Consider the following 11,934-nt stretch of genomic DNA (forward strand, 5'->3'; position numbering starts at 1 on the left):
CCTACAGTGCAGAGCTTGGAAGTGCCCTGCAGCTCATGAAACGCTCACTGTCGCAGCAAGGGCCTCAAAAAGTGCCCCCAGGCTCCTTTCTCCTGTCCTATGAAAAATGCAATATGCTGTAGAGTTGGCTTTGGCACATTGCTGCATTCCCCAGATGTAGAGGAAAGGTGATCGCTGAAGACATCACACCAGGCAGAAGGAACAAAATCCCTGCCTTTGCCTCCCCCAGCTCCTCATTTGGCTCTGGTCTGAATTGAGATACCTGCCCGGCTAAGTGACTGTCTGACGGGGCTCGGTCAAGAGGAAAGAGGCCCAGGTTAAAGCCTGTCTGGGTCACGGGCTAGATTTGAGCGAGTCTGTAGGTCTGCAGAGCTCTAAACCTACGTTGTTTCTGCAGCTCTGCAAACACCAGCCAGGGGCTTGTCGGCAAACTGGCCTTTTTCCAGCTCACAAGCAGGACAAGCTCCTCGCTCCCACCACCCAACAACCATCATTTCTTCTGACTTAGCAGCAGATTTCAAAGGGCTGTTCCACAACAGAGAAGATATTGGTCTCTTGATGACCTTCACCACCACCTTGGAAGGAATGCCTTTACCAAGACTTTAGATGTGAATGGTAAAATGAACAGCTTTGTGGCCTAGGTACATAACAGTGACACTACATGGATTGCATGAAGAGCTTTGTTATTCTGATGATATGAACTTGGACAATGCCCATCTAAAAGATTTTTATCCATCTTCCCACCTACCAGCCATAAAGCAAGGCAGCATCCCTATCTGGTGGCTGGTGGGCTGCCCCATCCCAGTATTCCTCAGGTCTTTCTGGTTTTCAGAGGCTTTCTGTTGGCAGTTCAAGGCATCTTTGCCAATTCCCTTGCTTTCATGTTGAGTTGCAGTTTGATTTGAGTAAAATAAACTACAAACAAAAAAGAAAAGCCCAGCAATCAGCACAGAATTATTTACAGAAAATAAAAAAATCGGATTTTTGTCTGCTTTTCACAAATTATGTAACAGTCCTCACAGAAAACACTTGGTAAGTGGCAAAAAGATTCTTTGTATATCCTTATTACACTGACCTTTTAAAATACCATTATTTACTGGTGCCTTCAGCCACAGATGTTTAGAAATTAACATTCCCAACTTGTGATAGAGAACTGCCCTCATCCAGCATTCCTGTTAGCATGATGGGGAACATCAATCCCCAGTAATGGTATCACGGTCCCTGTATAGGGTATAAGCTGGGTACAAGATGTTAATGACATTAAAGAGAATATAAAAACAGATATTGCTAGTACCTCACTGAAGAATTTCTCCCCAGAGCTTGATGTGACTTTGAAAAGAAGACTGAAGTACAACAAGGGCCCTTGCATCCAAATGGGAGGAAGGAGATTGCCCAGGAGAAGCAGAAGCAAACCCCCCACTGCAGTCAGTGACTGCTCCTTTTCACACAGTCCCCATCATCTCTGCTACTTCAGTTCCCAGCCCACTGGCTGTCCCTCAGCTGTGTGGCTACTACTATATGTATGGAGACCAATTCCTCTCTGCAGCTGTGTGATGCCTGTGACTCTCCAAAGACCAGAACAGCTTTTCCATCCTTCACTGTGGGCTCCTACCGTGTGTTGCTGCAGGTGGGAGGGATGGCAGCTCCATGACTTCGCAAGACATCATTTGGGTGTCCCCAGCTCTGCAAGGGACAGCATGAGGAAGATCAGGCCAGACCTCTCCTCTACCTGTGCAATCATGGGATGCTCAGCACCTGGCACCTACTACAACAGGAAGGCAACACTAAGAAGGCTTCATCAAACTGAGCTTCATTAAAAGTAAACAGGGAAGTACAGCAGAGAGCAGAGCACAAGGCCTGGGGGAGGGGAAGAGTGGAGCTCTGCTAATTTTCTCATCAGACGCCCTTCTCTATTACTGTCTCCTGGCTCCTGCTCTGAAAGTCAAGTGGAATTGTCAAGAGGAATCACCTGTGATTTAAAGTGCAGTTTTGCTCTGAGAGGTATGTAAAATTGCCACCTTCCTATTCAGAGCTTCTGGGGACTGGGAATCAGAGCTGCTGAATTGGAGGGGCGGAGGAAGCAAACACTGCTCTTCCCTCTACTCTCCTCAGCCCCACTAGACCAGCCCTTAGTGGAAACAGAGGCGGGGGAGCAGGATCCTTAGCTCCAGGTAAGGAGACCAGCAAGAGCTGCCTGCCCAAGCTCAGGAGGTGGAGGGGAACTTTAAGCAAAGAAGAAGCTGTGTGATTAACCCCTTCCTCCTGTCCTGGGGTCAGTCAGAAGAAGAGATGGTGCTCTATCCTCATTTAGGCATCTTTGGAGTTAAAAAGGACTAAGGCAGGATGCTTCAGCCCAGCTTGCTTGCTGTGAGCCCCATCAGGATTTGGTTAACAAGGAGCTGGAGCATCTGAGACTACTGAAAACCTTGTGTGTATGTGCCTTTCTGTGCGTGCCTGCCTCTGTAGCTATATAGAGATATATTTAAAAGAAGGTTAATTGGTCTTCTGGGACCTATAAAGAACTTGTTAGGTTCCTCTGTGTGAGCAGTGACTGTATGAAACTTAATTACTAAGCCCGAATTATTCTTTTTTTTGGGGGGGAAGGAATCTCTAAGGTCCTTATTAAAACCTACAGAAAGTCTAAAGGATGATGGAATTAGAATTGATTTGTCCATGTTGATCACAAGAGCAAAGCAAATAAAAACGTTGAACTTTCCCCATGAAATACTAATGGGGGTCATATAGGCATGGCTTACACATCACTTTTGGGGGGATAAACAGAAACCGCTGTGTTGAATGGCAAGAATAGCAGACTGCAGACTTTCAGGTATGGTGCACTCTTTATGCTGAGGGCAGGAAAAATAGACACTTAGATGTTCTTGTAGGGAGCATTTCACAAAACAGCCATCTCAGATGTATTTTCAGGCTGATTAACTTTGTAAAATCAGAACAGAAAAAGAAAAGGACTTCTGTATAGGAAAATGTACATTGATAGGAAAGAGAAAATAGCCATTTAAAGAGAAGGAAAAAAAAAAAAAAGAAGCTGTAATGTGGCTTTGGTCTGAAATGCCCAAAAGCATTTCCTTTGGATTTTTTCACTGTGGTTTAGAGTTTGCTGAAGTGCTGTGGGTGGAGACCAAAGCTTTCTCTATGTGGTGGAGGCACAGCTTAAGCAGGGGCAGCTCCCAGCACTCTGTCCATGTGTGGCAACTCAATTTTGGAGGAACTCTCTGGCAATGCCTGTAATTACAGGAAAACACAATGATGCCATTCCATCCCCCACATCCCACAATGACAAAGCCCAACTATGGACGTCAGTCTGACCATGGCTGATTTGTCCAAGGGCAGACACAATTTCTGGTGCAGCAGGGAAGCCAAGCCAGAACTTGACATCCATAACTCTAAGACGTTCCTTCTTCTCCTTGACTTATGGGAGATTTAATTCTGAATCAGGAAAAAAAAAATCCTCATAATTGGCACAACCTCTGTGAAAAACAGAACTCTGTTCATTAAGAGTCTTGCAGTAGCCAGGGACCATTTGGAATACACCATGTGGGGAAATAGCCTCTGTATTTCATAAATATGCTGTGTTAAAAAATAACAAGTCTAAGAAAAGCTAGCTTTAAAAACCTAGCCAGCAGGGAACAGGGTTACAGCGAGAAGCAGAGAAAGGGCTGAGTAGTGGGAATTTTGCTGGCATAAACCCATGCACGACTCCACACACAGGTTGATAGACTTGAGGAAGTCACAGCTCTAAAAAATTGGTTCACTGCATTTTCTCACAAGTGTCTTTACTTTGTAGTGCCTCTGATATATGCTGCAAGTTGTGTTTGCTAACGGCCCAGAGAGTTTTTACTTTCAACATCAAGTCAGCACACCTTAAGGGTATGGATATGGAGAATTACACCATGCTTAAAGAAAAAGCACAGTTTAGGGAACTCATTTTTATTTATTTATTTTTAAGATGGATGTTTTGTTCAACTTGTATAAATGATTGTCAGCAAAACTGTATAATCCCCTATGTTTTTTTGCTGTGTGTTGATACTGCTTTCTTCCAAACACATACTACAATGCAATGCTCGCTCTGAGTGCAGTCTAGCATTGTTGCTCCTGACTAATTTAAGGGATATTGACAAATGAAAAGTAACGCAAAATATATTTCTAAACCTTGTGGTGAACCCAAATTACCATTACCTTCCAAAAGGTACTGGAAAAGTCTGTGACCTGCTGGAAGAAAGCAGCAAGCCTGACAGCATTACAGATAACATTGCAGTCTGCCTCTCTCTGACTTTAGCATCTCTATCTTAGCAAGCTGATACCACCTGAAAAATTTGACAGATATTATTCTTGAAGGCCAAAACACGATGTCTGTGCAAAGGCAACTCCAGCTACTTTGAGTCGGAGCTGAAAAAATAAGATTACTTGATTTGAAATGAGTGCTTATCTAATGTTCCTTCCTCACTGGCACGCTTGCTTGCTACCACACTTTCAAATGATGCATTTAGCTAAATCTCTCTGCAGTCACTGGCCAGCCTTTTTCACAGAAAATAGGCTGGAGTGGGAACATTGGGAGAGAAAAATCTGCCCGCAACAACCTCCCCTGCAGCATCAGCAGCCAGCCAGTGGTGGTAGTACCTGTGAACCTCCAAGGGAAACTGCTCAGTAAACGACTGAAACCAACCAGAAAACTTGACTCTTTCCTTGACAGGGCTGAAAGAAATGCAAGTTTTGCATCAATAGTAATGAATACAAAGCTTGAATTATGCCCACGTACTAAGGAATCTCCTCAGGCCAGCCCAGAGAAGACAGCCAGGCAGGGCAAGCAATGTCGCGGTGCCCTCAGGATGCTGATCCAGAAACCTGAGCCACAGACCAACATGGGACCAATTTGGTTTCTTACATTGCTCAGTGAGCAATATCCTACAGCCCTACACACGTGGCAGCACACTTGCCATGGTGATGCTCTGCAGCCGACATAGCACGCTCTTTCTCCGTCTCCCAATGGAGTCGTTGAACTGTCTTGCTTGTATGTTTTCCCTAAACATCTGCTATAGACCACTGCTGGAAAGAAAATACCAGTGTAGGCAGATCCTTCAGCTTGATGTAATGTGGCCTTTCTCATCTAACATCAGGTGACTCTGAGTCTCCCCTTAATGCCCATCCTTCCTTGCTATTGCACTTGGAGAGTTGTGGTGTCCTTGTGGCAGAAGCCCCAGAAGACAGTGCTGCAGTCCATACACAGAGATGCGCCTCCATACATGAGAGCTGGTGGGCCATCTCCCAGTCTGTGCTGCATAAGCTAATGCAGCCTCTTAGCTTATGTTCTGAAATTCCTTCCATTTGCAAAACTTAGTATTAGATATCTAATCATGAGATAACATAATCATCATCTTTATGCAAAAGCACATATTTTCTAATACGCCTGTGCCCCTTTAAAACCAGAAAATAGCTCCTGAAGACTGGGTGCCCCTCACATTTTCTGATTGTCCATCAGTGATGCCATTACTTTGTCAGAAATCGCAATAAATGCAAAGGTCTGACCTTTTCCCCCAGATAATTTCCTTTTCATAATAGCAAGAAGATCCAACCAAGCAGTGAATTTCTGCAAGGATTATTGCACTTCTTGGGTGGCTGATATGACTTGGCCTCTGGCATCAAGCCATGCTATGTACTCCAGCAATGCACCGCATTTCATAGGTTATTGCTTGCCTATTACTGCCGGGCAAGTGAATGCTCCATACGCTGGAACAAATTCAAACGCCTTGAAAGGAGATATCTTCCTCAGCGTTAGCATTCCTGTGCTTTGGCTGTAAATTACGCCCAGAGTGTTCATTTTCTTCTAAAATGTGTTCTCATCTCATAATAATTAATGGTGTCAAGTTACTGGTGTGAAAAAAGCCTGACTTCACAACAATGATGGATTAATGAAATAACAGTCATGGCTGGAGTAGCAGCAATAAATTGTTAGAGACGAGTGACACACCTGAAGTGATACTTTCAAAGGCCTTAAATTATTTAGGTTTCAATATTCCTCCCAAATATTTGGCTTTTGTTAACATTTGTTTCTGTGTTAAAAATGGAAGTCAGCAGCTCTGGCAAGAACAAGTCTCACTGATGAGCGTGGGGAAATGGGGTGCCCGTGCTTTCCAAGACATCCTTCTCTCCCCTAGGGATGACCTCCTAATTCAGTGATTGTCTCTAGGTCTCAGAGCTTCACTATTTGGGGAAGTGAAATCCAAACCCCACGGGCTCAGAAAGGTCTAGAAACCACACTGCCAAGCCCACAGGTCCAAATCTCTCTCTTTTTAAAACTGGTATGAAGTGAGAAACTCTTGAAGCAGTCAAAATGAGGAGAAAACAGAGTAAGCAATTTCCACATAGATACCCTTTTGATTAAATTTTTTATTCACTCCATTTTAATATTCAATATTATAACATATGCAATACAAGAAGAAGTGGGACAGAGCCCTGCAGATGTACTGGGAGGGAAGAAAATCTCATTTAGAACATTGGGAAACTTATTTGATGTTAAAGAGCACTACATCAGGCTGTTGGGAGCCACACCTAAGGGCGAGGCAGAGGGAAAGAATATACTATCTCTACTTAAAATGTGTCTGACATGAGATCCTTAATTGCTGGCATAAACTGGTATAAAAAATTGACAACTGATAGCAATGGAATTATATCACGTGTAACTGATGAAGCCTCTCTATGCATTTCCCAATACTTATTATCAATTAAATTAGGTGTTGTAAATTGATAATTAGGTATTGTCAATTAGATTGTCTGGTAGGAAAAAAAGTCCTCTGAAAATTGCATATTCCTCCAACATCAACCCAATTCAGATCATACAGCAAGACTTATAAATGCTAAACATTTTTTGTAAAGCATCTAGGAGCTGATGAAAAGACACCAAAATCTTCAAAAAGCTTCCCAATGCAATAAAAAGCATTTGATTTCCTTTCTCCTTGAATGCTTTGTTTTACCGACTGGAGGTTTTCTTCAGTGCGTTCTCATGATGGCCTCACACTGTTCCTTTATCTCCATCAAGGCTTGCATCAGGCTGTGATCTGTCCCGTGGGTCACCTTCATAATGTCATAGGCCTTGAGGACAGAACAGAAAGGGGCACGTTAGTCACTGCAGGGACCATACGAAGGGGTTGGTCCCTGCTGTGGGGCAGGGATGTCAGTACTGTTCTTCGAGCGGTTGGCAGCCGGGGACTGGCATAATAGAAATAGGAGTGAAGCATCCCAAAGTGTATGGTGATTTGTCCAGGGCGAAGGAGGAGGCACTGACACATTATTGTTAGGTGTTAAAGCCCACTAATATGTTGCACAGATGGATGTTTGGATTAGTAGAGAAAGATACTTTTGCACTCAGGCATGAAGGCCATTTTAAGATTGGTCAAATACAACACCCAAGATTTTGATACACTATTTAAAAGATGACGGTGATGTTCATGTTCGTAGCCTCAAAGTCTGGTAAATAGAAATGGATTAATGCTTAACCAATGGAATAAAGTGCTTTAGCTGTATCAGGAGAAACTATGCATAGGGTCAAACAAATAAATACATTAACAGTTTCACTCTAACAAGGCATGCACAGGAATGGTTCTTTGCTGTTCTTCCCAGGGATTATTTTCTGTCTGTGTTGGTCGTCTTATATTGCCAGGCCAATTTACGCTTGCTGATATCGCCTGTGGTGTTGCTGATTCTCTGCCACAGATATGGCTGAAATGCTCTTTGCCCAGCTCGTGTTTAGATCATCACTTTTCGAATGACATTTCTGCTTCTTCCATCTATTAAATTCCTCCTGCAAGAAGAGAAGTACCAGACGGAAATGGATTCGGCAGTTCTGAAGAAAGAAGGGAGCTAGACGTGTACTGGTAGGAAAAAAGACATCAGAGATTTATCCTCATCCCAAATTGAGGAATTGTCAAAAACTAAATGCAGCCTGTGTTTCAATGGGTTCCTGGTCCAATCAGCTGATAAAATTGAGCTAAATCAGCTTTGGATTGCAGAAAAAGAATCTTTTTGGAAACAAGTGTTGAGTAAGGGGCCTCATTTAAATTGGAAAGATAAAACCAAAAATAAATACATTCTCTGGTAGAATGAATGAAAGCCTACTTCCAAATTTTAGAGACTGGCAAGCATATGGGAATTCTAGCATAGTTTATTTTTGCTTCAAGTTAGCTATTTTTTAAAAGAAGAGGGAGGCAGCAAAAGATGGAAAGAGCAAGTTGAAATAGCAGTCAAAACAAATCAGTGTGTAAGGAGCTCTAAAAAGAGCCAAATATGTACTGAGCTACCACAATGCCCTACTACTAAATAATAAGATAGTTAAACAGAACAATGGAAATGCTTTCATCAGCATTAGAAATGCCTAAGAAATGTGAAATAAAACAGAAATCCTCAATTTTTGAATATTTCCTTTTTAGCAGAAATACAAAGCTGCTCATGTTTTTGCAAAATGTTTGCAAGTAATTCATAATTATATTCCCTTGAAAAGAGTACCTAAATTGGTCTTAGTGTTCTGCTTTTCCTAATTTAGCATATTAGGGAAATGTTGTAAAGAACAGATCATAAAAATATTTCAATACAGAGTGTGAGGTATTAAGCTGTACAAGAGCTTCTTTTTTTCCTTTTCTTTAATAAATAACTGAAAAAGTAGTGTAAAAAGCAAGAGTAAGAGCCAGTCCTTACCTGGCAGAGACAGTAGGATGGAAGCAGATGAACACTGGCATAGTACAGGAATCCCGGGACAGCGCAGAGCAGGAGAGCTACAGGTGGGATCCCCTGTGTGTTGCAGTGCAGCAATGCGTAGCTGCGCCCAAGATAACTAGGAAGGGACGGGATCACCCTAGAGCAAAGTGGCCGGGCAAATTGGCCATGGATCCAGACACACTCGGCGCACAGCATTTGCATGCCGTGGCCAAGAAAGCTGATGGATTTATTGTGAATGATGTACACTAAGAGCTGTGCATCTGGATACATCTGAGTTGCAGTCCTGTGGCAGCTGACCTCGATCTTCAGCCCAACTACAGGACAGAGGTCAGGCTCGTAGTGACCCTGATGTACAGCTAGAGATGTCCATATGAATATGTCTCTGTCAAAAGGCAAAAATTCTTAATACCAAACCCTATCTTGAGATAATGCTGCCATTGCTGAGTTCTCTCTCATCTCCAATATCTCCTTTCCATTTCATCAGTATCGCAGATAAATGCACCCAGTCTTCAGCTTTCTGTTTCCTTCAGGGAGAAAATCGTTCTCATGCAATGCACTGTCTCACACGCTGCAGTACAAGTCAGAGACAGCTGTACCAGAGTTAGAATAGCAGTGGCTTCTGTAATCCCCAAACTAAACTGGCTTTAAGCTAGGTAGCTGGTTTTGCAAAGGTCGGTGCAAAATCGGGGATAATTTCACCTCCAATGCAAGGAACTGTTTTACTGGGCAGAAGCAGGAATATGCAGGCTCTCTGAACACTCCCCCACTCTCCTAAATTGCACAGCTAACCAGCAGAGTGGAGGCTGAGCAGACCCTTGTGCTCTGTGTGGTCTTCCTCTCAGCTAAAAGAACAAATCTAATTATGAAAAACTATAGTAATTGCAAGACGGCAACACAGGCCACAGTGTCATCAACCACACACTGTCTCCCTGAAGAATATAAAAGCCATTAGATTAGTGGTATGGCTGTTGCTCCATGAATGCAAATGAAATGCAGCGCAGTCGTTTGCGCCTGATTTGCATGAGGATGGGACGGGATGCCCGTCACCACAGCTGCAGGGAACTGTGTGCAGATGCAGGACGGCACTGCTCCATCACAGGCAAAGCAGAAGGCAAATGGCCACGTGCCAAAGCAGCGTGAAGCAAAATGACATTTCAGGGGGAGGATCTGTGTTTTTCCACCTCTCTTGACTGAAGGGGACACTTGTTACAGCAGGCATAGGAAAACCAAAATTACAGTTACTATCAACCACAGCTGGTAAACAATTCAGCGTTTGAAGCAAACACATAGAGAAAGGGTATTTCTTTGGTGTTGCTGTGAAACCTGGGAGGATTTTACCCCAATTCCTGTGCTTTTTGCCTTCACACCAGGGATTACAGTAAGAAGGGAAGCGATATTGTATTTATTGCAGGCCTTCGTGAGACAAGACAACCATGCCCATCAGCTCATAGGAGGACAAAGGTGCTCCTGCAACCGTGCCAACCAAGTGGAGGGTCTGCAGGGGAAACCGTTCCGTCAGTGTCGTACATGTGTGCATCCTCCTGCCCACCTGCCACCGTCCCCACCAGCCATCGCTCAGCAGCTGGGCACCACTGCCCTGCTCAGGAAAGTGTGTGGGCACAGGCAGCCACCACCCAGAGGATGGAGCAGCAGCTGAGACACCACATTGCAGCACGCATGGGCTCGCTTCGAGGAGGCGACACTCAGAAATGAAGTCATCTCCTTCAATCCAAGCCTTCCCACCTGCACCCTCCCTGTCCTCCTAAACCAAGTCCAGTTCCACTCAGGTTACCGGCAACCAAAGAGTTGAGCTTACAGTGCTGTGAAGGCAACAAATATTTATGCTAACGAGTGCACCTCAGTACAAATCTATACACTCGCTAGAGGCTCCTGTGAGCTCCAGAGATGCAGCCCCATCCTGGGCTCCTGCAGGAGTGCTGCTTTCAGGTTGAGAAGCTTTTCTCTTCACAAGGCAGCTTGTAGCACCTTTTCTTATTGCCGCTTTTTACAGTCATTGCAGGCTCTTTAAATTAGGTTTGTCAGACTGGGCTCCAGCTCTGGTCTTTTGCTGACAAAGGTTTTCCTGATCTGTAATTCCATTTGTCCTCCCACCATTGCATCTTTCATATATATATATGTATATCAATTTAAAAATAATATGTTGGTTGTACAATAAACCCAGGGCTACCTTCAGGTTTTATTTCAGAAGTGGAGTATTGGCTCTCTGTGACACTTCTATTTCCAAAAGCTGGCAAATTAGATTCTGCAGGGCCTAATATACTTTTAGGGGATGATTTCATTTTAATGGGTAACAGAAAGCCCTCCACATTAAGCCTTCTTTGGGGGTGCAGGGCAGAGAGCTAAACCCAAAAGGCACTAAGAGTAAGGTGGTTATGATAGTGATTCATTTTCGGGCAGCGTGGAGAGCAGCAGTAAGGGCTGGGCTGCAGAGCTGTGTATGAAGATCTACCGGTCTTAACAGACTGCGCATCCGATGCGGAGAGGCTGTCAATCCCCAGCAGCTTTGAGGCTGTGCCTGATTAAACAGGATTTATAGGAGTGAGGTGAATTTCACTCAGATCTCAATTCCTCTGCACCTTCCACATCCTTCTCCTTAATGCTGCACTGAAATTACTCTGACGAGGGCTCCAACAGGGTGCTTTTCGTTGTCAGAGTGTATTAAGAAGAGTAATGAAGCAGAGAAGGTAATCGAGTTTCTGCTCTGAGCATGTGGCATGCTCTGTTGACACATCTAATGACAAAGGGCCAAACTCTGTTCTCATATAACTCTAGGACATTATCTGAGTTATATTAGGAATCACACTCATTACTCGCAACAAACTAGGAATTATATCTTGCTCTAATTTGTTCCAGCGTAGACAGTGATGATTGGAATCAGTTTCAGATCTTATCCAAAGAAGCATTGTCCCCTATGCTTACAAGTTGCATGGAGAAACAGGATGACAAGAAGCTTTTCCTTCTCTCAGCTGTGCTCCCAGAGAGTGGGAGTTCAGTCTCTCCCTGTCTCACACTTGTGGATGAAAAGGGGGAGGCTGAACAGGGAATGGGCAAAACCACAACAGGATTAATTTGTAAATGGTTCTGCATCTCAGCTGTAGAATCCTTACTGTGTCCTTGTGGACCATTAATGGCTTGGAGACCACAGTTAGAGATGCACTGAGGTATAGCATAGAATGGTAAGCGGCATCT

At 43.8% G+C, this 11,934-nt stretch overlaps 1 protein-coding gene across 1 annotated transcript in view; it reads right to left on the reverse strand.

The window, feature by feature from the left end:
• Positions 1-6,960: 6,960 nt before the first annotated feature.
• Positions 6,961-11,934, reverse strand: part of SMYD3 (SET and MYND domain containing 3) — a 391,913-nt gene continuing 386,939 nt past the window's right edge. Inside the window, exon 13 of the mRNA XM_009893664.1 lies at positions 6,961-7,104. Coding sequence (XP_009891966.1) covers positions 7,003-7,104 — 102 coding nt within the window. The 3' untranslated portion in view covers positions 6,961-7,002. The remainder of the gene's footprint in view (positions 7,105-11,934) is intronic.

Source organism: Charadrius vociferus, unplaced genomic scaffold (assembly GCF_000708025.1).
Source record: "Charadrius vociferus isolate BGI_N301 unplaced genomic scaffold, ASM70802v2 scaffold309, whole genome shotgun sequence".
NCBI lineage: Eukaryota > Metazoa > Chordata > Aves > Charadriiformes > Charadriidae > Charadrius > Charadrius vociferus.